This window comes from Peromyscus californicus, unplaced genomic scaffold, assembly GCF_007827085.1.
Source record: "Peromyscus californicus insignis strain IS unplaced genomic scaffold, ASM782708v3 Scaffold_6__1_contigs__length_162567912, whole genome shotgun sequence".
In the NCBI taxonomy this organism is placed as follows: Eukaryota; Metazoa; Chordata; class Mammalia; order Rodentia; family Cricetidae; genus Peromyscus; species Peromyscus californicus.
The window spans coordinates 66,686,234-66,711,481 of NW_026294584.1; the positions used below are offsets into that span (position 1 = coordinate 66,686,234).

The following is a 25,248-nucleotide window of genomic DNA, read 5'->3' on the forward strand; positions in this document are numbered from 1 at the left end:
CCTCAATCCCCATGCCCCATTTTTGAAGGGGTCCTGCTGTTAGCCAGCAAGCTGGTTTCTCTCCTGGGCTCAAACAATTCCTACACTCCACCCAGCTTCCCGTTAGGTGAGATGATGGGGACGCTATGCTGCGTGCTAGGATACCCTTCTATTTTCCCTTCATCTTCAGGTCTGTCCACCTGACTTTTCCGATGATTCTCTCTAGTGTGGTGGAGTACCACAGTGATGCTGTCCTAAGTGTTTCTTGGGAAGCACAGTGTTGTCCCATCACTTGGTCATTTAGTTGTCTACCCAGTTATTTCAGTCTAAAACTCTAGATTTTCCCTTTGTAGTTAGTACCCTGAGTGGGACATTCTCAGAGTATGTTTTAGTATATACACCATCATTCTCAGCTTGACTATCAGGGCAGTAAAATTTGCAGCTTTGTTGTTTGAGACAGGGTCTCACTATGTAACACTGGCTGACCTGGAACTCCGTCGTGTGTATACTAGGCTGGCCTTAAACACAGAGATCCCCCTGCCGCTACCTCTGCTGGGATTAAATGTACCACACCTGGTTATAACTTTACTTTGTATGTGTGGTCTATGTACACATGTTCATGCATGCATACACCTATGAACTCAAGGATGTTCAAAGAGGACACTGGGCTTATTATTCTATCATTGTTTGTTTTATTTCCTTGAAACAATGTCTTCCTGAACCTGGAGCTAGGATGGCAGCCAGCATGCCCCAGCTATCCTCGTCTCTACCATACAAAACTTTAGGGACACAGGAGTGCATGTCAACATGTTTTTCAAATGGGCAAGTGGGGTTTTGAATTCAGGTCCTTATGCCAATTTCACTGCTTCCACCTTTTACATTAACCCAAATGTAACTTATACTGTTCTATTTGACGTCTAGTCTAAGTCAATCATACAAAGAATCTTACTTGCATAAACCTAGCCCTATGACAGTCAAGGATGAGAAGGGACTAATGGGGCTCTTCTACTCAAGTACCTCTGTTAACTGACAGACCCTGGAATGGAGAGAATTACTGTCTTGGGTTGTGTACCCACTGCAGAGCCCCCCAGGCTCCAATGGAGAGCCCCAAACCTATGATCACACAGATGGCCCTGGTTAATCTTGGTGGATTATGGGGCCAGGAGAGAGGCTCAACAGTTAAAAGAGCACTTGGCTGCTCTTCCAGAGGACCCAGGTTCAATTCCCAGGACCTACATGGCAGCTCCCAACTGTCTGTAACTCTAGTTCCAGGGGACCCAATACCCTCTTACAGACATACATGCAGGCAAAACATCAATGCACATAATATTCTTTTCAAGCAGGGTTTCTCTGAGTCCTGCATGTCCTGGAAATCACTCTAGACCAGGCTGACGTTGAACTCACAAAGATCTGCCTGTCTCTGGAGTGTTGGGATTAAAGTTGTGTGCCACCACTGCCCAGCACCTTTTGAGATAATGTTAAGTCCCCTCCCCTCCCCATGTAGGCTTCCAGGAACATGAGACAGCTATTCTTTCAACATGTTGCTTCCACATACTCTTGGCTCACATACAAAAAAAGAACAAAAATACAGGTCTCAAACTAGGGTGTTTTTTTTTTTTTTTTTTTTTTTTTAAAGATTTATTTATTTATTTATTATGTGTACAGCATATGTGACTGCAGGCCAGAAGAGGGCACCAGATCTCATTACAGGTGGTTGTGAGCCACCATGTGGTTGCTGGGAATTGAACTCAGGACCTCTGGAAGAGCAGTCAGTGCTCTTAACCTCTGAGCTATCTCTCCAGCCCTCAAACTAGGGGTTTTAAAACTCAAAATAATACAAGTCCAAGAAAAAAGTATTAGGAAAAAGTGAGGAAATACTAAGTTGACTGAGGATGAAACTTTTTTTTGTATAATTATATATTGCCGAAATGTGAGGAAAATAAAAAATTGGTTTCCACAGGGCTGGCGAGCTCTTCCAGAGGATGTAGCTAGAGTTTTCCTGCCTGGCCCACAGTCAGGACACATCTTTGTCACCCGCCAGTCCCACAGCCGCTCAGACCCGACCAAGTAAACACAGAGACTTATATTGCTTACAAACTGTATGGCCGAGGCAAGCTTCTTGCTAACTGTTCTTATAGCTTAAATTAATCCATTAATCTATACCTTGCCAAGTGGCTCGTGGCTTACCGGCATCTTCACATGCTGTTTCTCATTGTGGCGGCTGGCAGTGTCTCTCTGACTCAGCCTTCCACTTCCCAGCTTTATTCTCTTCCTTGTCCCGCCTATACTTCCTGCCTGGCCATTGGCCAATCAGTGATTTATTTATTGATCAATCAGCAACACACTTGACATACAGACCATCCCACAGCAAGAGGACCTGGTTCCACTCCCAGCATCCACAGTTCCAGAGGACAAGGTACTGCATGTACATACTGCAGATAAACATGCAAACACATAAAATAAAAATAAATAGGTTCCAAAACAGTTGCATTTTCCACTGTTACCAAATAAAGAGACAATCACATTTTCAAATTAACTTTTATTTGAAATTACTCTTCCCCACATGAATTTTAGGATCCTATCCAATACAATAACCCACGAAACCAATAACCAACCAATACCAAAATTTCTAACAGCAAGTTATACAATTGTTCTAGGTAATAAATAAAGGTTTTCCTTCAGTGATTAAGGGAATACTTAAGTTTCTGTAAATTTAACATAAAAATCACACTTTAAGTTTATAAGGTTTAACATGTAACTTCAAATATAACAAGTTTTATAGGAATCTACAAGTTTTTAATTCCTAAAAGGTGACTTAATTTTTTAGGTTCAAAGTTACATTCTGCATATTTTTCTCCTACAGCTTCAAACTTTCTACACTCAACTAATCCTGTTCCATGCCACTCCAGACAAACTTGACATGACTGACCTACTTCAAGTGTTATTTATCTTTCCCCAAAGAAGGTTAAAAAGCAGTTTGTTATAACTGCAGATTTCTAATAAAAGGACATCTACTACAATATTCGTCACAAAAGCTTTCAAAAGATCATTTTTTCCTCATAGTAAAGGCAGAGAAGAACCACAAAGTCTAACACTGGGCTCCTTTTTACTCAGATGTTCAAGGACTTAAATGACAATTACACCTTTAAGAGTATAACGAAGGGTGGAAAACAGCAACACAACTGGCCACACTATAGATGAAATAAATGAGGTTTTTGTTTTGTTTTTAGGACTAGGAAGCATTGGAAGCTTAGAAATCCAGAATCAAAGGGGGAAGGGGAAAAAAGGGGGGGGGGCAGAGAGTCCTTGGCCACAACCACTCCATTATTAATAGCGTCCTGAAAGAGAACAGAAACAATTATAATTATAGTTTGATGTGCTTAATGTTTTTCCAACTATTTTTTTTAAACTTATTTTTATTTTATGTGCTTTGGTATTTTGCCTGCGTGTATGTCTGTGTGAGGGTGTCAAATCACTTGGGGCTGGATTATAGGCAGTTGAGAGGTGCTGAGAATTAAACCCAAGACTTCTGGAAGAGCAGCTAGTGCTCTTAAACCACTGAGCCATCTCTCCAGCCATTTTTCCAACTATTAACACCCACCCACATATCCAAGTATCTCAAAATAAACCACTGTTTATAGTTTCAACACAAAAGCAAATTTTACGTACTTGGGCTGTAGGAACGAGATCTTGACCGTGACCTGTATCGACTGTAATAAGGAGAAGGTGACCTTCTTCTGTAAGAAATGAGAGATGAATGAGCACACTACATAACCACTTTACCGAGTCAGACCAGAACTAGCCGCTGTGGTAGTTCAGGCCTTTAATCCCAACACTGGGAAGACAGGCCTCAGTGAAGGGAAGCCAGGCTGGTTTACACACCCAGTTCCAAGCCAGCCAGGGCTCCATAGGGAGATGCTGTCTTCAAAAAAACAATACAACCCACGTAATGTATTTTTAAGCAGTACTAAGGATTGAGCCCAGGACCTAGCACTGGAGCAGTACCACCAAGTGACACTTAGCCCTAAAATTTTCTTCAACTCTTACCCACCCCAACCTGAAATATGTAAAGTCACCATGTTGATAGGTTAGACTCAAGTGATCCTCTTATCTTTGTCTCCCAAGCAACTAGGACTATCCAGCCACCATACCCAGCTCAAATATCTAGTTTTTATTGATACATGCCAACATTAAAGTGCTAAATAAAGCCTCCAATCCAGCACAGACTAGACATCTCAGATTAAAACATTACCTGTACCGGTAATCATAATCTTCATATCTGTCATAGCCTCGATCATATCCTCTATCATAGTAAGAATCCCGTCGTCTACCACCACCGCCGCCTCCACCGCCGCCGCCTCCTCCTCCACCTCCACCACCACTACTACAGAAAATGAAGAAAAAAAGAAAAGGTCATCATCCAGGACCATTGAATACAAACTAGAAAAGTGAGGGAACCTCCCTTGCCTGGCCAATGTCCTCCCACCTCTCCTTGCTCACTTCCATGGTGTTCTGCTTTGGCTCCTTATGCTCTAACACAACTCTCTGGAGATATGGCCCAGCAGTTAAGAGCGTACTTGTTACTCTTCCAAGATTCAGTTTGGTTCCCAGCATTCACTTAGGGTGGCTCACAATTGCCTGCCACTCTAGCCAAGCCAATGAAGCTGACGCCATCTTTTGGTCTCTAAGGGCACTGTACTAATGTGCATACACCCCTCCCCAAAAACATAAGAACAAAAACTTTTAAGCCGAGTGCAGTGGCACATGCCTTTAACCCCAGTACTCGGAAGGCAGAGGTAAGAGGATCTCTGTGAGGCCAGCCTGGTCTACAAAGTGAGTTCCAGGACAGCTAAGGATCTATACAGAGACTCTGCACCATCACCACCTCCCCCGCCCCAAAGCATGGGAAATAGGAACAAAATGCACTAAACTATGCCTAAGAAGAACGGAAAGAAAGACAATTAAGAAATAAACAGCGGCCGGGCGGTGGTGGCGCATGCCTTTAATCCCAGCACTCGGGAGGCAGAGCCAGGCGGATCTCTGTGAGTTCGAGGCCAGCCTGGACTACCAAGTGAGTTCCAGGAAAGGCGCAAAGCCACACAGAGAAACCCTGTCTCGAAAAACAAACAAACAAACAAACAAACAAACAAAGAAAAGAAATAAACAGCAAATGTAGAGGCTGGAAAAATGGGTCAGTGGGCAAAGGCGCCTACTGCTATAAACCTGTATCTGCCTCTCCCCACCATTTGCCATTTTTTTGTGTGACAGTAGTCCTAGCTGGCCTCAAACTACAGAGATTTGCCTGCATCTACCTCCTCTGTATTCTTTTAAGGAAAAAAAAAATTTATGTTTTTGTTCAATGTGAAAATCATGGTATTTTAAAACAAACACCAGCACCAATACAATCTGTCCTACAAAGAGGCCTCCAAGAATGCATTTATTTTGATCTTATGGAGACAGAAAGGTTCTCACACCACATGTAGCCAAGGCTGGCTTCAAAAGTAGTAGTAATTCTCCTTTGCTAGCCTACTGAATGCTGGGGATTAGAGGCAAGACACCCATCCAGCAACATCTAATTATTTTTTCTATTTGTATATAACTAAGAGTAAAGAACATACAGATATTTTGCTGTGGGATGGTCTGTATGTCAAGTGTGTTGCTGATTGGTCAATAAATAAATCACTGATTGGCCAGTGGCCAGGCAGGAAGTATAGGCAGGACAAGGAGGAGAATAAAGCTGGGAAGTGGAAGGCTGAGTCAGAGACACTGCCAGCAGCCACCATGACAAGCCACTGAGGAGATGCCGGTAAGCCACGAGCCATGTGGCAAGGTATAGATTAATGGAAATGGATTAATTTAAGCTGTAAGAACAGTTAGCAAGAAGCCTGCCACGGCCATACAGTTTGTAAGCAATATAAGTCTCTGTGTTTACTTGGTCGGTCGGGTCTGAGAGGCTGTGAGACTGGCGGGTGAGAGAGATTTGTCCTGACTGTGGGCCAGGCAGGAAAACTCTAGCTACAATATTTTGTTCACTTGCTTAAATAAATGCATGAAATAGTGTAATTAAATTAGGTATGTTCAAACTCATGTTCTCTGCAGGAGTAGTATGTATTCTTAACTGATGAGCCATCTTTCCTGTCCCCTTAAATGATTATATACTGATAAAAATAAAATTATATGGAAGGAAGGGGGATGTATTTCTACATTTCTGGAATGCAGTTTAAACTTAGTTGGAAGTTGGATTTGCTTTATAGTCTGGGCCCTATACTCATGCTCTGAACATGCTGCTAGGCACTCTATCCCATAAAATATGGAACCTTACTGAGTCGGTCTGCCCATGTAAATGCCTGGTGTAGGCGTGTGTGCTCTCTTGGTGATAGAATAATCCACACGAATTCTTCTACCATCCAGCTCCATCCCATTTGCCCTTTCCATAGCCTAAAAAAGAAAAAGAAAATCACTCACAATTCGCTCATCTTGAAGCCATTTTTAGTTAAAATGAACTATTCATAATCCAAATAAACCCACTTTTGAAAATGGAGCTTGTATAGAGGACTGTTAGCATTTCCAGAGCTAAGTACTATCCAGAACATATTTAAGTTGCCCAGACAATGCCACTAAGATGTTTTACTTACAAAGATCTTCAGATATTCAGAAGAGCTTGCTAAGCTTATTTTTTTTTTCTTTTACTTATAACCCCTCCCACACACCTTAAGACTAGTTATCAATATCACCCTGAATGGACTGGGACTTACAGCAATTCTCTGTCTCACAAGTGCTAGGTTACTGGTATACAACACCATGCCCACACTAACCTACCTCTATTCTTGCTTTTCAGTTTGTAGTTCAGTATTTGTTGGTAAAACTCACTAAGTAGCCAAGAAGTGATAACTTAAAGGTATGCAAAAGAACAATTACAACAGCTTGCATTCTCTTGTTGAGAATTACACAATTCTAAGCCAGCACTGCCCCCTAGTGTAAAGTGTAAAGAAGGAACATAACCTGTCTGCACCTGAGCTCATCATCCCACTCTTGGTTTTTGAGACAGGGTCTCTCTGTGTAGCCCTGGCAGTCCTCAAACTCACAGAGATCTACCTGCCTCTGCCTCCTGAGTGCTGTAATTAAAGGCATGTGCCACCAACTACGTAGCTCCAACTCACTTTTTTTTAAGGAATAATAATGTATGATAGTTTAACTATTTCAGTAAATGGAAAACTTTGCAAGTATTTAAGCTGCCATTTTATGCTATAAAGGAGATAGCTGAAAGAATAAAAAGCTAAGACTAACAAGTTTACATGAAAAAAGTGTGTGGAGACAGAATCTCAGATTCTATCTAGCTTAACTGAAGATGCTCCTGCCCTGGCAGGTGTGGAAAACAAGGCCTAGCATGAAAACAGGTTAACTTTCTAACTCTTATCATTCACTTTATAAGGTCAGAATTCAATTAGCATGTAATTATACCAGGAAGCATGAGCTGAAAAGCAAAACTAGCTTTTTAACTGCAACACTATGAGTTGAGTTCCAATCAGGTCAGACAGAGTCAGGAGGCATGTTTACAGAAATGCTATTAACAGATTTTTTTTTTTTTTTTTTTTTTTTTTTTTTTTTGGTTTTTCGAGACAGGGTTTCTCTGTGTAGCTTTGCGCCTTTCCTGGTACTCGCTTTGGAGACCAGGCTGGCCTCGAACTCACAGAGATCCACCTGGCTCTGCCTCCCGAGTGCTGGGATTAAAGGCGTGCGCCACCACCGCCCGGCTATTAACAGACTTTTAATAGTAATGCTGCATCATTATCATGCAAACAAAAATTCTTCCAAATGAAAATTGTAAAGCAAGACTTACCTCCTTAGAGTCATCTATCCTCTCAAAATACACAAAAGCAAATCCACGTGACCTTCCAGTTCGCTGATCATAAACTACATTGACACCACTCAATGGTCCATATCGAGAGAATACTTCACGAAGATCTCTCTCTGTTGTGTACAAACTGAGGCCAAAGACACCCAGGCAAGTGTTGGGATCTGGATTTGCCTGTTGAATAAAGGTAGATTTAAATTTTAATTAAGACTCCAATATAAGATCAAAACACATAAAGATCTTCTTTGAAATACACTTATAGCTATAGCCTGTACAAAACTATTCCCCGCTCTCTAGTCTAGCTCAGCATTTTTCAGAACGTACCTAAAGAATTCACCTTTTGCATGCACTATTTAATGTGCCTCATTTCCATTTTTCCAGTAACCTCAGTGCTGGGACTGCCCATGCACCACACACCCAATTTCATGTGGTGCTGGAGACTGAACCCAGGGCCTCATGCACAACGGCTAAGTATTCTTCCCACTCAGCTACCATCCTAGCCCTCTATTTTCATTCTTTTAAAGATTTATTTTAGGGGCTGAAGTATTGGTTAAAGGTACTTGCTGCTCTTGGAGAGGAACCCATTTCGGTTCCTAGCACCCACAAGAACCACCTCTAACTCTACTTCCAGGGCATCCAACACCTTCTGACCTCCCCAGGCAAACGTGGTGCACTGTATACATAAAGGCAGGCACTCACACACATATTAAAAAAACTTTTTTTTTTTTGTGGTTTTTCGAGACAGGGTTTCTCTGTAGCTTTGGAGTCTGTCATGGACTAGCTCTGTAGACCAGACTGGCCTCCAACTCACAAAGATCCACCTGCTTCTGCCTCCTGAGTGCTGGGATTAAAGGCGTGCGCCACCACCGGCGGCCACATTAAAAAATTTTAAAAGTCAATCCTACCCCCATGTCCACAGAGGACAGATGGGGTAATAGATCCCAACTCTGGTCCTCTGGCAAAGCAGTAAGAGTTCTTAGCCACTGAGTCTTATGTCCAGGCACCGTTTTCATTCTGAGGCAGGATCCAGACTTAACTACTGACACAGTCTACCATGGTTGTCAGCATCACTGACATCACACAGGGGAAGCACAGCAGAGAAGGACTTTAGAGTAAGCCAACCCATTTGAAACCTGGGCTCTGTCACTATTTAAAACCACCACCAAAACCAAAACCAAAATAACACATTTATTTAGGGTGTGGACACACTTGTGCTAGGAAGCACATATGAAGGTCAGGACAACTCTTTCTACAGTGTGGGTTCTAGGTTTAAACTCAGGTCATCAGGCTCCACAGCCAAGTGCCCTGATGCACTCACTTACTGAGCTATCTTGCTGGCCTCTCTGCCAACTCTTAAACCAAAACAAAACACTTCAGTGTTTCACATCCGAATAACAGCACATAAAGAGTATTACACATATTCAGTAAGAATATAAGTTATTGCCGGGTGTTGGTGGTGCACACCTTTAATCCCAGTACTCAGGAGGCAGAGCCAGGCAGATCTCTGTGAGTTTGAGGCCAGCCTGGGCTACAGAGCAAGATCCAGGATAAGGCACCAAAACTACACAGAGAAACCCTGTCTCGAAAAACAAAAACAAAACAAAACAAAGTTATTACATAGAGATTATTGGTATTTTCTTATTTCTTCCCTGTAATAATAAAACTTTTGAGTAGAAAAGAAACATACAGCAAAACTTGAGTGTATCACATCTCAGTTTATGAATTTATTTTAATTGGTGAACATAGCCCCCCCCCCCCCAAAAAAAGAATTTTTAAAACGCATGGAAAAAGCTGGGTACAAATGTGCACATCCCAAATCCCAGCACTAAACAGACAGGAGGACTACTGGTCTTACTGTTCAGCCAGCATGACCAACATGGGAGCTCCAGGTTCAGTGAGCTCTACCTCAGAAGATAAGGTGGTAAATAACTAAAGAGGATAATGGATAGGCCCTCTGGTCTCTACATGGACACCTGTGCAGACACATAGCACATACAAACTAAAGAAGACTCAAAGGGTTGGAGAGACACCACTCAGCAGAGGTGCACTTTCTAGCACCCATGTTAGGAGGTTCACAAGTGACTGTTCATTACTCTAGCTCCAGAGCAATCAATGTCTTTTCTGGCCTCCTGGGAAAGACACTCACACAAACTTTCTGCCTTAGTATCACAACACTTAAGAGGATGAGGCAGGATTGCTGAGTTTTGAAGTCAACCTTATTTACATGGCAAAAATCTGTCACACACACAAAGTCAAGAATATGGACTTCATTTGTAGTAGGTTCATGAAATTATGTAGGCTTGTTAAGGTAGCATTTCCTTTATTAGCAAATGCACAACATAAAATGATTCACTTTTTTGTTTTTTGAGGTAGAGCTTCACTATGTACCCCTGGCTGGCCTGGGCCTCTGAGATCTGCCTACTTTTGCCTCTTGAGTACTGGAATTAAAGGCAAGTACTACCACATGCAGCTAAAATCTGTTCTTTCTGCAGTACCACTTCTTTCATAATAGCAAGGCATTTTGCCATGACTACACACCGGAGGAAGAGAAAACCGAATTTCCATTAACTCTTATACACATACCCTGCTGCCTGTATGTCTTCTGCGATTAGACATTGGAGAGTGACTCCGGCTTCGTCGTCGACGATACTCTGGCGTATAGGATCTACTTCGAGATCGTCTTCTATGAGAGTGGGACCGGGACCGAGTGTAGCGTCTATGAGAATGCCTCCTTGACCTTGACCTTTAAAAGAAATAAACTTAGGTTAAATATTGCACCACAGGGATGGGGAACAGTTAAGAGCATTTGCTGTTCTCTAAGAAAACACAGGCATGGTTTATGGTGGCTCATAACCATCTCTAACTCCAGTTTCTGGGCATGACTCACTCTTCAGGTCTCTGAGGGCACTGCATGCAAGTGGCACACTAATTAAAAAAAAAAAAAATTACCTAAATAAAAATAAATTTTTTTTTTGGTTGATTTATGTCTCAACCCCTCATCTGACCTGAGAAAAATATATTTTTTTAAATGATTTCTTTTTGGAGGGGTGGGGGCTAGAGAGATCAACTTGGTTGTTGAGAATACACACTGCGCGCTCTCTCTCTCTCTCTCTCTCTCTCTCTCTCTCTCTCTCTCGACAGGGTTTCTCTGTGTAGCTTTGGAGCCCTTCCTGGAACTCCCTCTCTAGCACAGACTGGCCTCAAACTCACACGGAGATCTGCCTGCCTCTGCCTTCTGGAAGCCACTACCGCCTGGCTATTTCTATTTAGTCCATCCCTTCACTCTCATTTCACCTTCTGTCAAAAAGGTTAAAGGATACGTGAGAAAAGAAAGGCATACAGACAAACAGAATAGGGCATGGCGCTCAGAGGCAAGAATATCTCCATGAGTACGAGGCTGGCCAGAGCTAGTTAGACCTTGTTTCAAAGAAAACAAAGAAAGAAAAAGAAAAGCAGCAGCAGCAGGGCATTACTATCACCAGCACTCAAGAGGGACAAAACCACTGAGTTTCAGGCCAGTCAGGGCTAGATAGGTAGTGAGACCTCGTCTAAATTGAAAAGAAAAAGAGTGATGAAGATCCACTTGGAGAATAACAAAAGAGTAAAATCTGCTATACCTAAAAGGAATTAAGGACGAGCGAAGAGTATTGAGGCAACCTGGTAGCAAGTGCTTGAATAAACAGACTTCCGAGAGAGGGATGAAATAAATCTAATGGCATACTACCAGAGAAAAATCATTTGAGTGGGAAGAATACTAATGAAGATATCCCCTTCTCCCCCTTTCGGTTTTTTAAGACAGGGTTTCTCTATATAACAGCCTTGGCTGTCCTCGAACTCAGAGATCTGCCTGCCTCTGCCTCTTGAGTGCTGGGATTAAAGGTGTGCACCACCAACACCTGGCATGAAGATATTCCTTAGTCTCCTTAATAATCATTTTAGTGCAGTCTACCACCACCACTACCAAAAATAAATTAAAAAAAAAAAAGTTTATTTTTTTGGCTTGGGCAGAAAGCTTATGGGTGATCAGGACGTAAGGCAGAGAACTAGGCATACAGAGCTTCAGAAGCCCTGTGAAAGTTGGCCAGGTGTGGTAACTGGCCAGTAACTCCAGTTTTGGAAGGTAGCGCCTCGGGATCCTCAGAACATGATGTTTGGCTAGAACAGTCACACTGGCAAGCTCTGGACTGACTGAGAGATTCTGCTTCAGACAGTAAGGTGGATTAAAGATGTGTGTATCTAGCATTTTAAAAAATCTGTGTATCTGATGTCGTTGTGTGGGTACATGGGAAGAGGTCAGAGGACAATTGCAATAGTCAGTTCCACCATTTGGCTTCCATGGATTAAACTTAGAGAACCAGGTGTGGTGGCACGGGCCTTTACCCAATGAGCAGTAGCTAACAGATAAGCCAAGGTATGACTCTAAATTTTGCAGTCGGAGCCATCGGTGAACCTTCTATATGAAATGCAGCTAAAAGGAGATCTGACAAAACCCCCTTGCTGTGAAGAAAGCAGCCTACACATTTTAAACTTACCTGGATTTTGATCTTGATCGAGAATGGGATTCAGAATGTTTGGAAACTCTTGATGGACTACGAGATCCTGACCTGCTCTCTGATTTTACGCGAGCAGGAGTTCCCGTTGGAGATTTTGACTGAGAGCGAGACTCCTAACAAAGAAGACAGTATTACAAATGGCACTGGTCACGTAGATGCCTACCACCTAACATTTAAAGTACCGTAATTATTTATATTGATTGCTCCTGAAAAACAAATGGTTAGGCAACACCCTCCAGAAAAAAAATTTCAGCTCATTAATATCCCATTGTTAATACTGCTAACTGTCCTCAATAATTCCCTACTTGAACCAGATCACCAATTTTCTATTAACTAAGTAATCATGCAAATTCATCTACAACTTGATCATACAGACACTGGAACATAAACCATACATTTACTTAACCTAGGACCCATTCATTCTTCCAGATTCTTTTAATTCTACTTCACTCTTGCTTTCTACTTCTCTTCATTCTTCATTGAGTTTTTCATTTTTCATACTTCGTGTATTCTTCCCCAATTCAAACAATTCAAAATAGCCTTAAAAAAATATTCAAGTGCTTCTATCTGACCAATCTTCTGTTCAATTTTTTCCCCCATTCAATTTTAATTTTCTGATCTTTAATACTTTTCATTAGCCTTCTTTTATCTTGATTTATCTTCCACATTCTTGGAAAAAACTCTTCAATTTCTTCACGAACATTAACCTTAATGGAAAAAGAACATTTAGTATATTTAAGCACGTGGGGATTATAAAACTCTGCTGGAATTCAGAATGTTATCTACCAAATGGAAAGGCCAGCAGGTAAAGTGCAAATAACTAGTTTATTTAAAAATAAATTAAAAAACCAAATTTTTATAGTATTTAAAAATGTTCAAATGTGTAGTCTAACAGAATTTACTGAATTTCTCTAAGTTTTTAACCATACTCTTTACCCTCCTCCCCTTTCATGTCCATTCTAGTCCCTAATTTAAATATAAATATAATTCAAACATAAACTTCAATTCCCCCCACCTAAATATTCATTTTCCACTATTTTACAGGCTGAAGTCTTACTGATCTTAGAAGTAATTTTCAATAAGCCACCACACTAAGAAACTCAGGTACAGCTGAGGCAGAGCATCCCAGGCTGAAAGGGCCATGCACACCACGTGAACTCACAGGACAGCACACATGCCGGAGGGAGATCAGGACCTAACAGATGAGTAAGACTGCACCTCCCAATTCTGACTGCCGTTTTCACCGTTCTGATTACCCAGAAAGATGTGTTTTGAAGACAAGCGTATAAAAACTAAAGGGAAAGAGCACAAAGTTTCTAACAGTCCTTCCTTTGGCCTGTAAATTTCTAAAATACATGCTGTTGCTGTTTTATGAGACACATCTGCACTTTATAACCCAGGATGGACTATGGTTCACAGAAATAAATCCTCCTGCCTCAGCCTTCCAAGTGCTGGAATCACAGAAATCTCCCACCCTTGTACCACTTAAATACCATACGGTACAAACAACAAAATGTATATCACAACTGTCCTCGATCCCACTGCGTTTGCATTTATGCACATCTGCATTCCTTGCAGGGGCATCTGTGTATGCTATCGATGAAAAATAGACACCTCCTTCATGGCAAACCAGTTTCTGAAGTTAGTTCTATATAAAAACTCACCAAATAATTTATAACTGATTAAAAAGCATGGTAACTTGATTGATATCGAGACCCACACAAACAAAATAGAACCCAAAATTTGGTTTCTCCATCCACTTAAGACTCAGTTATTAATGCAAAGAATTAGCCCAGTCTTACAAAAGTATATATTCATACCAATTTTCACTCATGCCGTAAGATATCCCAAATCTCCTGCCTCCATTTCCCTGAGCTATAACCCTGGCTCCTTTCCTTGAAGTTTAATATCAAAAGATTTACTTATCAGGAACTCTACCCATTATCTCCCTGGTCAATGATAACCTTTCCAATGTTTTTTTCTTTTCCCTTCCCCTGAGACAGGTTTTCTGCGTAACAGCTCTGGCTGTCCTGGAACTTGCTTTGTAGATCAGGCTGGCCTCGAGCTCACAGAAATCTTCCTGCCCCTGCCATCTGAGTGCATCACCACCACCCTGCCAATCTTAACAATGTTAAGTTTTTCATATTTTACACTCTAAATTTCTAGACAGCTGCCTGGAGCAACATACAATTTTGCTTGTAACTGAAGTCTTAAGGGGCTGGTTCAAAATCTGAACCAAGAAAATGTCTTTTCTTTTAGCTTTCCTTTCTATAAAACAGACTCTCTAGCATAACATTCAATTATGCTGCGGTGGAAGTACAGTGGTCACAATAGTGTTTATGCAAGCACCACAGCCTTTTTATACATAAGTAGCAGAAAGTTTTGCTGAGATACTATAAACCTTTAGTTTTACTATGATTAAACAAAACAAAACCTTGGATAAGCCTAAAATTTACTCTTAACAAATCCTTCAGTATGACAAAAACATAACGGCCCAGATACATTTCTAGTTTCTCAAGCTTCTTCTCAAAAACACTGTTATTGAAAATGACTTCTTTAAAAGATTACATTTTAAATTTATTTTGTGTGCACGTGGCCAGAAAGCAACTTGTTGGAGTCCATTCAGAACTCGGGTTATAAGGTGTGGCAGCAAGTGCCTTACCCACTGAGCTATCTTGCTGACCCCAAAAATTACTTCTGGAGACTTCAGTAACTCAGTAATGTACGTATATGTGTATGTACATGTGTGTGTGTATATATACTTAAACTCCAGATCTAGAGTCACAAAAAAATACAGTTTGGCAGAATATCTTTTAAAGGTATTCTCGACTTCCTGGAGTGCTAGGGATTGAACTGAACCCCAGGCTGTTGCATGCTAGGCAAGCACTGGATAATGACTTACAAACCCAGGCCAAAAGCATTATTTAACCCCAGGGTGTCACAAATATCTAGAGCTGTTTTATCTGATCTCTTTACCTTCAGAATCTTCTCTAAACAACTTTATAGACTAGTCAGTCCTCTTAGCTGTCTGCTAACAGCTATCATAAGTGTCACAAACTTAAACTAGGACCAAATCACACATTTCAGATCATGGCCTGTTGTTCTAAACAACTGGTGATACAGAAAGCAGGTCATACTAATGTTTATCATTTAAAAGGATCTTATTTCTCAAACACTAACTAAATAAATACCACTTTCATTAAACTCTGCATTAGAAACCAGGCTACAGTAGTCATTTATGGAGGACAGATGCCAGATAATCTTTTTTTTTCTTACTCCTTGACTATCTTTTTAAATGAAACAATTTCAACAAACTTAAAAAAAAAGACAGGGTTTCTCTGTAGTCCCGGCTGTTCTGGAACTCACTCTGTAGACCAGATTGGCCTCCAACTCAGAGATCCTCCTGCCTCTGCCTCTGCCTCCTGAGTGCTGGGATTAAAAGGTCACCATCGCTGGAACTTTACACCCCCCACCCTGTTTTTGAAATGAGATTTCATTATGTTGCCCAGGCTGATTTCAATTTTGTGAAACTGGGACTACAAGCATGTGTGAGCATATTTGGCTAATTTTAAATTTCAAAAAAGAAATTCTTAAGACTATTTAGAATTTGGGAACTTAAATTGCAAGGAAGAAAACAAATGCTGGTACAAGGTGGTTATCTGTCTTGTCTCACTAGACTAACCAGCTCTTAAAGCTATCATATTTAAGGCTGTTAAAATCCTTTATAGGCTTCCCTCCACCTTTAGATACTACAAACCAGAAAGAAGCCAGGCAGAAGACATTCATAGCATGACTCACTCAAACAGGTTCTGGTATTTGCTATATGGACAAATGGTTGTGGAACATAAGCAAGCAACAGGAAGCTCAGTAGTGTAGATGCAAAATAGAAAACCTAAACACTTAGTAAAGATAAGAAAACTATATAAACACTATAATAACCCTTTTAATTACTAGGTCCAGGCAATGCTGCCAGGTTATAGGGACAAATTAACATATATTCAAGTCTGTACATCATGTGAAAAACTTCCTGTTATTTCCTTAGTACTTTATTTTTTTTTATTTATTTTTTTTTCGAGACAGGGTTTCTCTGTGTAGCTTTGCGCCTGTCCTGGAACTCACTTGGTAGCCCAGGCTGGCCTTGAACTCACAGAGATCCGCCTGGCTCTGCCTCCCGAGTGCTGGGATTAAAGGCGTGCGCCACTACCGCCCGGCTCCTTAGTACTTTATAAAGTGGGAATTTACACAGAAATAAACTAGTGAATTTAAATCATATGCCCCAAGAAGAAAATGTACTTTGGCTGTCCACATACTGGACTTACTCTATTAACTGGTCTACAGTAGGGACACTTATGCTTTCTCTTTCTCTGGGATACAATGGGGCTGGTTTTTAATAGAAATTAGGAAGGAAAAGCAAACATATTCAGTTTCTTATCAAAGCAAATTGCTATTAGAATCCCTGAAAAACAAACTATACAGGTCATCCATCTCTTTTAAGATGTTTGTCTGATGCATGATGAAGTCAGTGCAGTCTTTGTCTACAAAGACTCCTGGATGACTCAATGTAACCTATGCCTATATTCTCTAAAGTTTGGAATAACTGAAAACTTATCATAAATGACTTAGTAACTGGCAGTCAGTCAAATTTTAAAATTAAGCCACAGTTGTCATGTTATCTGTAAAACTTACAATCTTTTGGTAAAAACTTTAAAGGGGCCGGGCGGTGGTGGCGCACGCCTTTAATCCCAGCACTCGGGAGGCAGAGCCAGGCGGATCTCTGTGAGTTCGAGGCCAGCCTGGTCTCCAAAGCGAGTACCAGGAGAGGAGCAAAGCTACACAGAGAAACCCTGTCTCGAAAAACCAAAAAAAAAAAAAAAACTTTAAAGGTTGCTCATACCCTGCTAGCTTATGTGTTCTGATAAAACGTTGCGTTTGAATCTGGTATAAAAAACAATTTCAAAGGTACATGTTTAGGGCTGGGATGGAGCACAGTTGTTTGAGAGCTTTCCTAACATGCACAAAGTTGAGTAGATGCCCCATACTTGGGTGTGGTAGCACATGTGTACACTCTTATGATGCTTCAAGTTCAAGGTCACCTGGGCTACATGGCCCCTCTTCCCCCAAGTTTATACAGACTACATTGGCTGGTATATAAATAAAGCTAATAAATAACAACTAATACCAAACTAAAAACCACTCACCAAATTCTCCACTCACAGTTTCATCTTCTGGTGTCATAAAGTAGGTATGAATCACATGACAGGGTCTTGGTTTCAAGGGGGAAAAGTCAATTTTCTTCTATCAGGACTACTTACACCTCTCATGAATACCACAACAAAGACTATAGACAAGTATATGTACAGCTCACATTTCCTTTGACTACTGGCCTTCCACCTTTTAACAATCAAATCTCTTCCTCAATGTGAGTTACTATTTTTTCACCTCCACTCTTTCCTACTAAACCTGCTAAGACTTATGAAACAACAGCATCAATTCACTTAAGCATAGAAATATAGACCTTTTACAAAGGTCTCAGGTTGATCACGATGCCTGAGCACCTACTGACAATACCCAACAGTTTTTAGTTAGCCAGGTTCAAGGAAACTACTGTGCTGATTATTCATCCCTGTTTTTCCTCTTGTTAAACTTGTTCCTATTTAAGTGATAAGACAGTTAACTTAAAAAAAAAAAAAAAAAAGACTCATCCATAATATTTGCTCTGCTAGTCTCTGAGATCTCAAGGCTCTGGGGGGTGGGGCAGGAAGCTGAGGCAAGTTCTCACAATAGTCACGTACCACTTCATAGCTCTTTATTCTCATTTTAGGAGTGGTACAAAGTGCAAACACCTTACATCTATAAAATTATAGCAATGCATTAGGCATAGAATTACAGGCACTGCTTCTTTTCAGAAGTCTGCCTTTTACATGAAAGTAGATGGTTAGAGAAAGAACAGTAGAACATACAATTGGTTTCATGATAGCATGTAGCAAAATAAACCCAAAACCAAATTCAGGGTTAGTACTATTCCTACTACAAGACAACAGCTTTACCTCCCTCCCCGACTACTTGGTTTTCTGGTATTTCAGGCTATCTGGACCTCACTATGGGCTGGACTTACAGCAATTCACACCTTCAGTATAGATTATATAGGCTTGGGCCACCACAGCTGGCTAGCCATTGTCTCCCTCCCAAGGAAGACTGATTTCAATCTTTCACTTATGTTATCTCTGTGTTGCTCTGGCTATCCTGAAATTCACTGTGTGGACCAGGCCTGCCTCTGCCTCCAGAGTGCGAGAATTAAAGGCACGCACCATCACGCCCAGCTTTAAAAAAGATTTTATGTGCACATGTCTGTAATAGTGTATGTGGGTGCCTGCAGGACAGAAAAAGGGGTTGGATTTTTGGGAGTTACAGTTGTGAGCTACCTGGTGTGGGTGCTGGGAGCCCAACTCAGGCGCTCTGGAGAAACAGCAACACTTAAAACTTAACCATTTTTCTCACTTCCACTCTACCCGCCCCCTTAAGCAAATTAATCTAAGAAAATGTTTAAAATTAAGTTGCTGAAGCTTAACTAAGTCTAAATTTCACAAATTTTCATTAAAATTCTGTGTGCATGAATTATGTGCACCATTTGCATTCAGGTGCTACAGAGGACGGAAGAGAGCGCTGGATCCTTTGGAGCTTGAGGTTAAAGGTGCTGTGGAGCACTTCATGCTGCCGCTAGAACAAACCTGGATCCTCCTCCTCCAGATCAGCAAGTGCTCCAAACAACTAACTGTGCCACCTCTCCAGTCCTCATAAAAATCTTAAATCCCAAATGAAAACGGTTTTTAAAACAAGCTAGTAAATCAATTCCAGAAGGGGAGAGGGCTCTTCCTTTTTTGAGACACGCACCCCTCCCCCCAATTTCTTTATGGGGGTGGGTGTTTTGCTTGCATGTATTTCTGAGTACCATGTGCATGCCACACCCACAGAGGCCAGAAGAATGTCTGAACCCTTGGGGTTGGAGTTGCAGGTGACTGTGAGCTGCCACGTTGAGTGCTGGGTATTGAAACTGAGTCCTCTGTGAGGTAAAAGGTGAGAGAGCAAGATACTTGACTTCAGCCTCTGGCCTTCCTTCACAGGTATGTAAGCATGAAGACATACAAAGTTGTATGCATTAATATCTTAACATATGGAAGAGATAGTCATGCATGAGGGTCTATGCTTGTAACCAACCCTACCACTCAGGAAGTGATATCAAGATAGCTACCAGTTTAAAGTCAGCCAGGAGACTCCATACTGACTCTTTAAAACACATTTCTGTTTTCAAGAAGCCAGAACAAGAATTGAAAAAGAAGCAAGACTAAACAAAAGTTTTGTGTCCATCCTTCTCAATTTCTACAAAGGATATTAATTAAGATCAAAATTCTAACTTTGCGTTGTTTTATAAAGCAAACAATCCATCATTTTTATTAAGGTGACAAACAGATTACAGCACTCTGTGAGTCTGAGGTCAGACAGACAGACTGAGCCACTTTCCCTCATTCCCAGCTTCAAAGGAATGCTGGGTGAAATTGGGTGCGGTGGCCCCTAGCTAGAAGTTCCAGGATCCAGAAGCTGAGGCAAGAGGATCTTGAATTAAGGTAGGCATGAGCTTCAGTACCCTGTCACTTCCCCTCCCCCCAGACATTTTTCACTGCTTGTTAAATTGATATAGACACCCACCAAGTAAATTGTTTATGGACCTACTTGCCTTTTTTTTTTTTTTAAAGGCAGGGCCTTACTGTGTACCTTGACTGATTTGGAATTCAGAGGTATCTGTCTGCCTCTGCCTTTCAAGTGCTGGGAATTAATGGTGTGCCACACAATGTGCCCAGCACTGGACCTATTTTGTTCTAATGGCACAATCATTCTCCCTCTTCCTTAAATAATCAGTCGAATCTGTTGCTCCTGTACCAGTCCTTTTGGTCTTAGGTCTCCTTTTATGGTTCTCCCTGCCACCAAACTCTAGAATTCAAAACCCTTTCATTATCTGACTACACATTTAATCAAACTTATCTGACACTATTTCAGCACTTACCCTCATATACTTGATGACAGTGTTTTAAATCCAGATTTGAACTGTCAATTATCTGAAACTAGGGATGCAAGTCCTTGTTTAAAAACACGGAAGTATGGGCTGCAAAGATGTTGTAGCAGTTAAGAGCACTGGCTGAATTCTAGAGGACCCAGGTTCAATTCCCAGCACCCACATGGTAACCTGCAATCATCTGTAACTCTAGTCTCGGAGGATGTAACTTCCTCATTTGGCTTCCGCAGGCACTGCACCTATTTGGTATGCAAGATATACACGCAGGCAAAACACCATATACATACAATAGAATTAAAGGGGGTGGGAGGAGAGATCATGAATATACAACGAGTAGTAAACTGGGGCTTATGTGGTGTTTGGGTCTTGGTTCTCTTTCTTTCTCTTCATTTTTCTCTGTGTACCCCCAGCTGTCCTGGAACTCACTCAGTAGACTAGGCTAGCTCACATTCAGAGATTCACCTACCTCTGCCTCCTGAGTACTGGGATCAAAGGTGTGCACCAGCATGGCTTGGGTGGTTCTTTATTTTTAAAATGCAGACAGTCCTCTAGCCCTTGCTAAATTATCACAGCAATAAATAAAAAAATGCATCCAAAAAGAACTTTGGGGTCTGAATTCTAAAAATGTTATAGATATATTTCTATGTAAATATTTTATCTTTAGTTTTTGGTAGACTCTAGAAAGTTTCCACCTAATTTTAAATACTTTTACTGAGATGGAATTAACATGTTTCCTATTACACCCTGAAGATAAAGTGCAATCATTCACTTTAAGTATCAGATACTATCTTCTAAATAAATTCTTACAAAAAGGAAAACAATCAAAAAACTAGATTAATAATGGTTAAAAAACTGATAAGCCCAACATTTGACTACTGACCCATGAAAGCTTCCCCTAATTTACTGTATCGAGACAAGTTGAAAGTGAGTAACTTCAACAAATACATTATCTGAAAATCTTTTAGAACTGTTACCCTCAGACATCTTTAGAGATAATGAGAATGGGGCACAGCTGCTGTTACATGAAATTTCCTAACTGCTGATTTATGGTCAACAGAAAACAAACAAACAAACCCACTGTATTTAAAATACCCAATTGTTCTAAGAAGAAGGAATGGAGAGCACTTGCCTGGCATGCACAAGCCCTGGGCCCACTCCCAGCAAACTCAGAACCAGGACACACAAAATGCTGTCTCTACAAATGGCAGAAGAGGGGAGCTAAAAAAACCTTTTTTGTTAACTGGGTTGTTAAGGCCTAAATAAATTTTAACTGAGAAGTGGATTCGGGAATATTAAGTATTTTGGGTGGGTAAGGCGGTAATTATCTACTCCTCCTTCCACTAGATGACAAATCAGAAAGGAACCAGAGCCATTGAAGTCACACTGGTGCAAACCCCACAAACCAAACCCAGTATTTATGGGGGGGGGGGGGGGGGAGAAAGAAAGGAAGGAAGGTAGGAAGGAATAAAGAAAAAGGAACCGCCGGGCGGTGGTGGCGCATGCCTTTAATCCCAGCACTTGGGAGGCAGAGGGAGGCGGATCTCTGTGAGTTCGAGGCCAGCCTGGTCTCCAAAGCGAGTTCCAGGAAAGGCGCAAAGCTACACAGAGAAACCCTGTCTCGAAAAACCAAAAAAAAAAAAAAAAAAAAAAAAAAAAAAAAGAAAAAGGAACCGACAAACTGACAGAAAAAAACGTCTTTCCCTAAGTAAATATTTTCACAGGTAACACAACTACCTCCAAATATTTTTATTTCATGATCTTAAAAGTTTTGTTAGGACAACAAAACAAAACAATCCTAAAACTGTAAGCATGTTCAACTATATTCAGTCTGCAAATCATTCAAATGATTCAATCAAAGATAAACATAGTTTGGATCTAGTCCTAGTGCATACACCACCCCCTCAAACAAACAAAACAAAAAAAAGCCCTCTTTTCTAAAAAAAGAAACAAAAAACTCCAAAAACCTAACTGACCCTCTGACTTGACTGACAGATTACAGGTGTCTGTATCTTGAGCTTCTAAAAGGGACAAATTCTTCCTTCCAACAAACCCCTCAAGTGTTGTTTTCTTCCCCTCATCCGCCCTCTCGCCATCAGAATAAATACCAACACAACAGCCGTAGCCTGGGACTTTTGTTTCCTTTTTCCCCCCCTTACAGAGCTTCACCAGGACTCACTTCCATCAATTTCCACTACTAAGCTAACTTCGGGAATAAAGCTCAAAAACCGGTAATAAACGTTGTAATATATTCAAGCTAAGAATAACGTATTCTTTATGCTGTTTACACGCACAGGACCTCAAATAAAGAAAACCTCGAACCCTTTCCTGGGGGAGGGTCTGTAAATCTCAGGTAATCTTTTGAGTTAACACTGACTAGCTATTTTTTTCCCCTTAAAAACTGAGCCATGAAATTCGCTCAGTTACGTAAGGTGAAATTAAGTTGCCTCGACAGTTTAACCATAAGAACCTGCGAAGGAGTTCTCAGATGGAAGGTCACGGATAGGAAAGAAAAGCATGAGAAGCTGAGCCACGAAGGACCCAACCTCGAGCAGTTGGAAGGACAGGCAGGCGTGACTGCATTTCCACATTCACGTCCAAGGGAAAGGAGAGAGGACATTAAGGGAAAAGGCTCTTGCGTAGTTTTCCCTTCCCAGCTCTCGTCTTAAGAACTCTTAAGGGTCGCGGCGGTCGCTGACTGACCACTTCACTGGGCTCGTCCCACCTCCAACCTCAAGGCTTTCGCCTTACAGACGCAACGCCGCCGCCGCCGCCGCCGCCGCCGGTTCCGACGGGAGACGCGGCCGCTCACTGCAACAGAGAGCCAAGCAGACACAGGCCCCAGCTAGTCCCGCGACAGCGTTTCCCCGCCCGGACCAACAGCCCCGCGCACTTCCGACCCCGAGCCCCCGCTGCGATGGCCGGGGCTGGGCTGCGCTGGCCCGGGGTGGCCCAGAGATGCCACCGCACGAAGCACCTACCACTATCCGGCCGGAGGGAGCGCCCCGCCGCCTCCTGCCCCACCGCGCCGGGGACCCGCACCTCGGAGCAGAGATGGGAAGCTGAGGGGAAAGGGAGCGACAGGAGAGGATAGGACCAGGCCAGGTACCGGTCAGTCGCCAGAATCGAGCGCTGCGGGCTAGCGGGCCATCTGGACAGGCAGGGGGACCCCGCAGCCACCGTGGGACGGGAGGACGCGCTCGCGGCGGCCCTCGAGGCTGCTCCCGCGGGCCCCGTAACCTCGCCCGACCGACCGCGCTCGTCCCCGAGCCCCGGAGCATCGGGCCGCCGCCGAAGACGGCTCCCGCGGCTTTGTACTCACTCTGCCCTCGAAGTTGTTCTCCTCTACATCACTCATGTTGGCCAGGAGTTCCCGAGAACTAAATAAGACACAAGTCTCGGCTCGAGGGCCGGCGGCCTAGTCACCCCGCTGTCTGGAGTGTGGGGAGGCGGAAGGCGACGGCGACAGCGGCCGCTGCGCTCCACTCCCACTAGCTCGCACGCTCAGGCAAAATGGCGCCGGCACCGCCACAAACCTCCTGGCGTCCCCGGCGCCCGACGTCAGGGGGCGGGCTCCTGTGACGTCGTGGCCCCGCCCCCCGCCCCGGGAGGCTTTGTGTCCGCCTATCTTGGCGCGGGAGATTGGCGGGCTTTTGGAGGCTGGCTCCTGGGAGTCTGGTCTGTTTGTCCTCCACGTGCCGGTGGTATTAAGGCGTGCGTGTATATTTGCCCTTTTTAACGTTGAACTAGCGATACGTGCACAGATGGGAGTGCTGAAATGCTGCGAGTTCCTTAATCTTCCCTGATTCTAGTCCCCACTCCTAGTCTATTATTTATTTATTTATTTATTTATTTATTTATTTATTTATTTATTTATTTATTTATTTAATGCTTAGTTCTCCACTGGTTCTTGTGGAGTCCATTATTTTAGAATGGACTCCTTATTAAAAATGTTTATTGGACCTGTGATACAGGCCACAGGAATATATCATTAGAACTCAGCTGGTTATGGCAAAGTCACTATCTGGATAGATCAAGGAATTCCTCCAGAGGAAGCCAAATTCCAAGGAGCTTTTAGTATTATTTGGCTTGTTATATATCAGCTGTATTCTGTTATGAAAATCATGTGTGCCGTCATAGTTTTCCCAATTGACTTTTCCCTAAGAAGGGCTAACAGTGTGGACTGATCACTCACTCACTGGACATACACATTCAAGGTATTTGGAGAACAGCCTTAGGAAAGGCTTCCTCTGGAATCAGATATCTCCCTTAGCCACTTTCAAGGACTAACAGTAATAACAGTCCACATATAAGTCTCCTGACTTAAGGTAAATTCCATAAGGAGACACTGCCTAGGTCAGGTGGATGTTTAGTAATAGCTTTACTCAATTTAGCTTGGACCCTCCTTTCTTACAGCCTTACTAACTTTATAGACCTCTAACTCCTTACCTAACCACTTCTAGGAATATTTAGATAACCTTGTGCGCTGACAGCTATGCTCAGCCAGAACCCCAGTTCAAGCCTCCCTGTAATTATCGTCATTGGCAGCATCCGGCCAGGTCCATCCCCAGATAGAGGAAAGCACCTTATCAGAGATACCTCAGTAGTCTCTAAGAACAGACTTAAGCATTCAGGCTACCTGTTTGAGAAGGCCTGGTAGATGTGCCAATTAACTTCCCCCTTTCCCAACTCTTAACCTCTAGTTCCAGATCTCCCTCTATCTATCACCAGAGGCATTTAGCTGTACACAGGTTGCCCAGCGATGGAGCACACTTTCCCCCACCCTGCAGAAAAAT

General features: G+C 42.2%; 1 protein-coding gene across 6 annotated transcripts; it reads right to left on the reverse strand.

The window, feature by feature from the left end:
- Positions 1 to 2,498: 2,498 nt before the first annotated feature.
- On the reverse strand, positions 2,499 to 24,259 carry Tra2a (transformer 2 alpha homolog). 6 transcript variants are annotated; one of them, XM_052719637.1, is made up of 8 exons: positions 23,775 to 24,036; positions 23,434 to 23,514; positions 12,367 to 12,500; positions 10,418 to 10,577; positions 7,820 to 8,008; positions 4,232 to 6,417; positions 3,649 to 3,716; positions 2,499 to 3,317 (listed from the first exon to the last, which is right to left on the reverse strand). In XM_052719637.1, exons 1-6 carry the CDS (start codon positions 23,808 to 23,810, stop codon positions 6,298 to 6,300), a joined length of 720 nt encoding a protein of 239 aa, XP_052575597.1. In that variant the 5' UTR covers positions 23,811 to 24,036; the 3' UTR covers positions 2,499 to 3,317; positions 3,649 to 3,716; positions 4,232 to 6,297. The 6 variants fall into 6 exon arrangements, 5 of the variants coding, with proteins under 5 accessions (XP_052575597.1, XP_052575598.1, XP_052575596.1 ...); XM_052719638.1 differs by lacking the exon at positions 23,434 to 23,514 and having other exon boundaries at positions 23,775 to 24,034; XM_052719636.1 differs by having other exon boundaries at positions 4,238 to 6,417; positions 23,434 to 24,029.
- Positions 24,260 to 25,248: the final 989 nt, after the last annotated feature.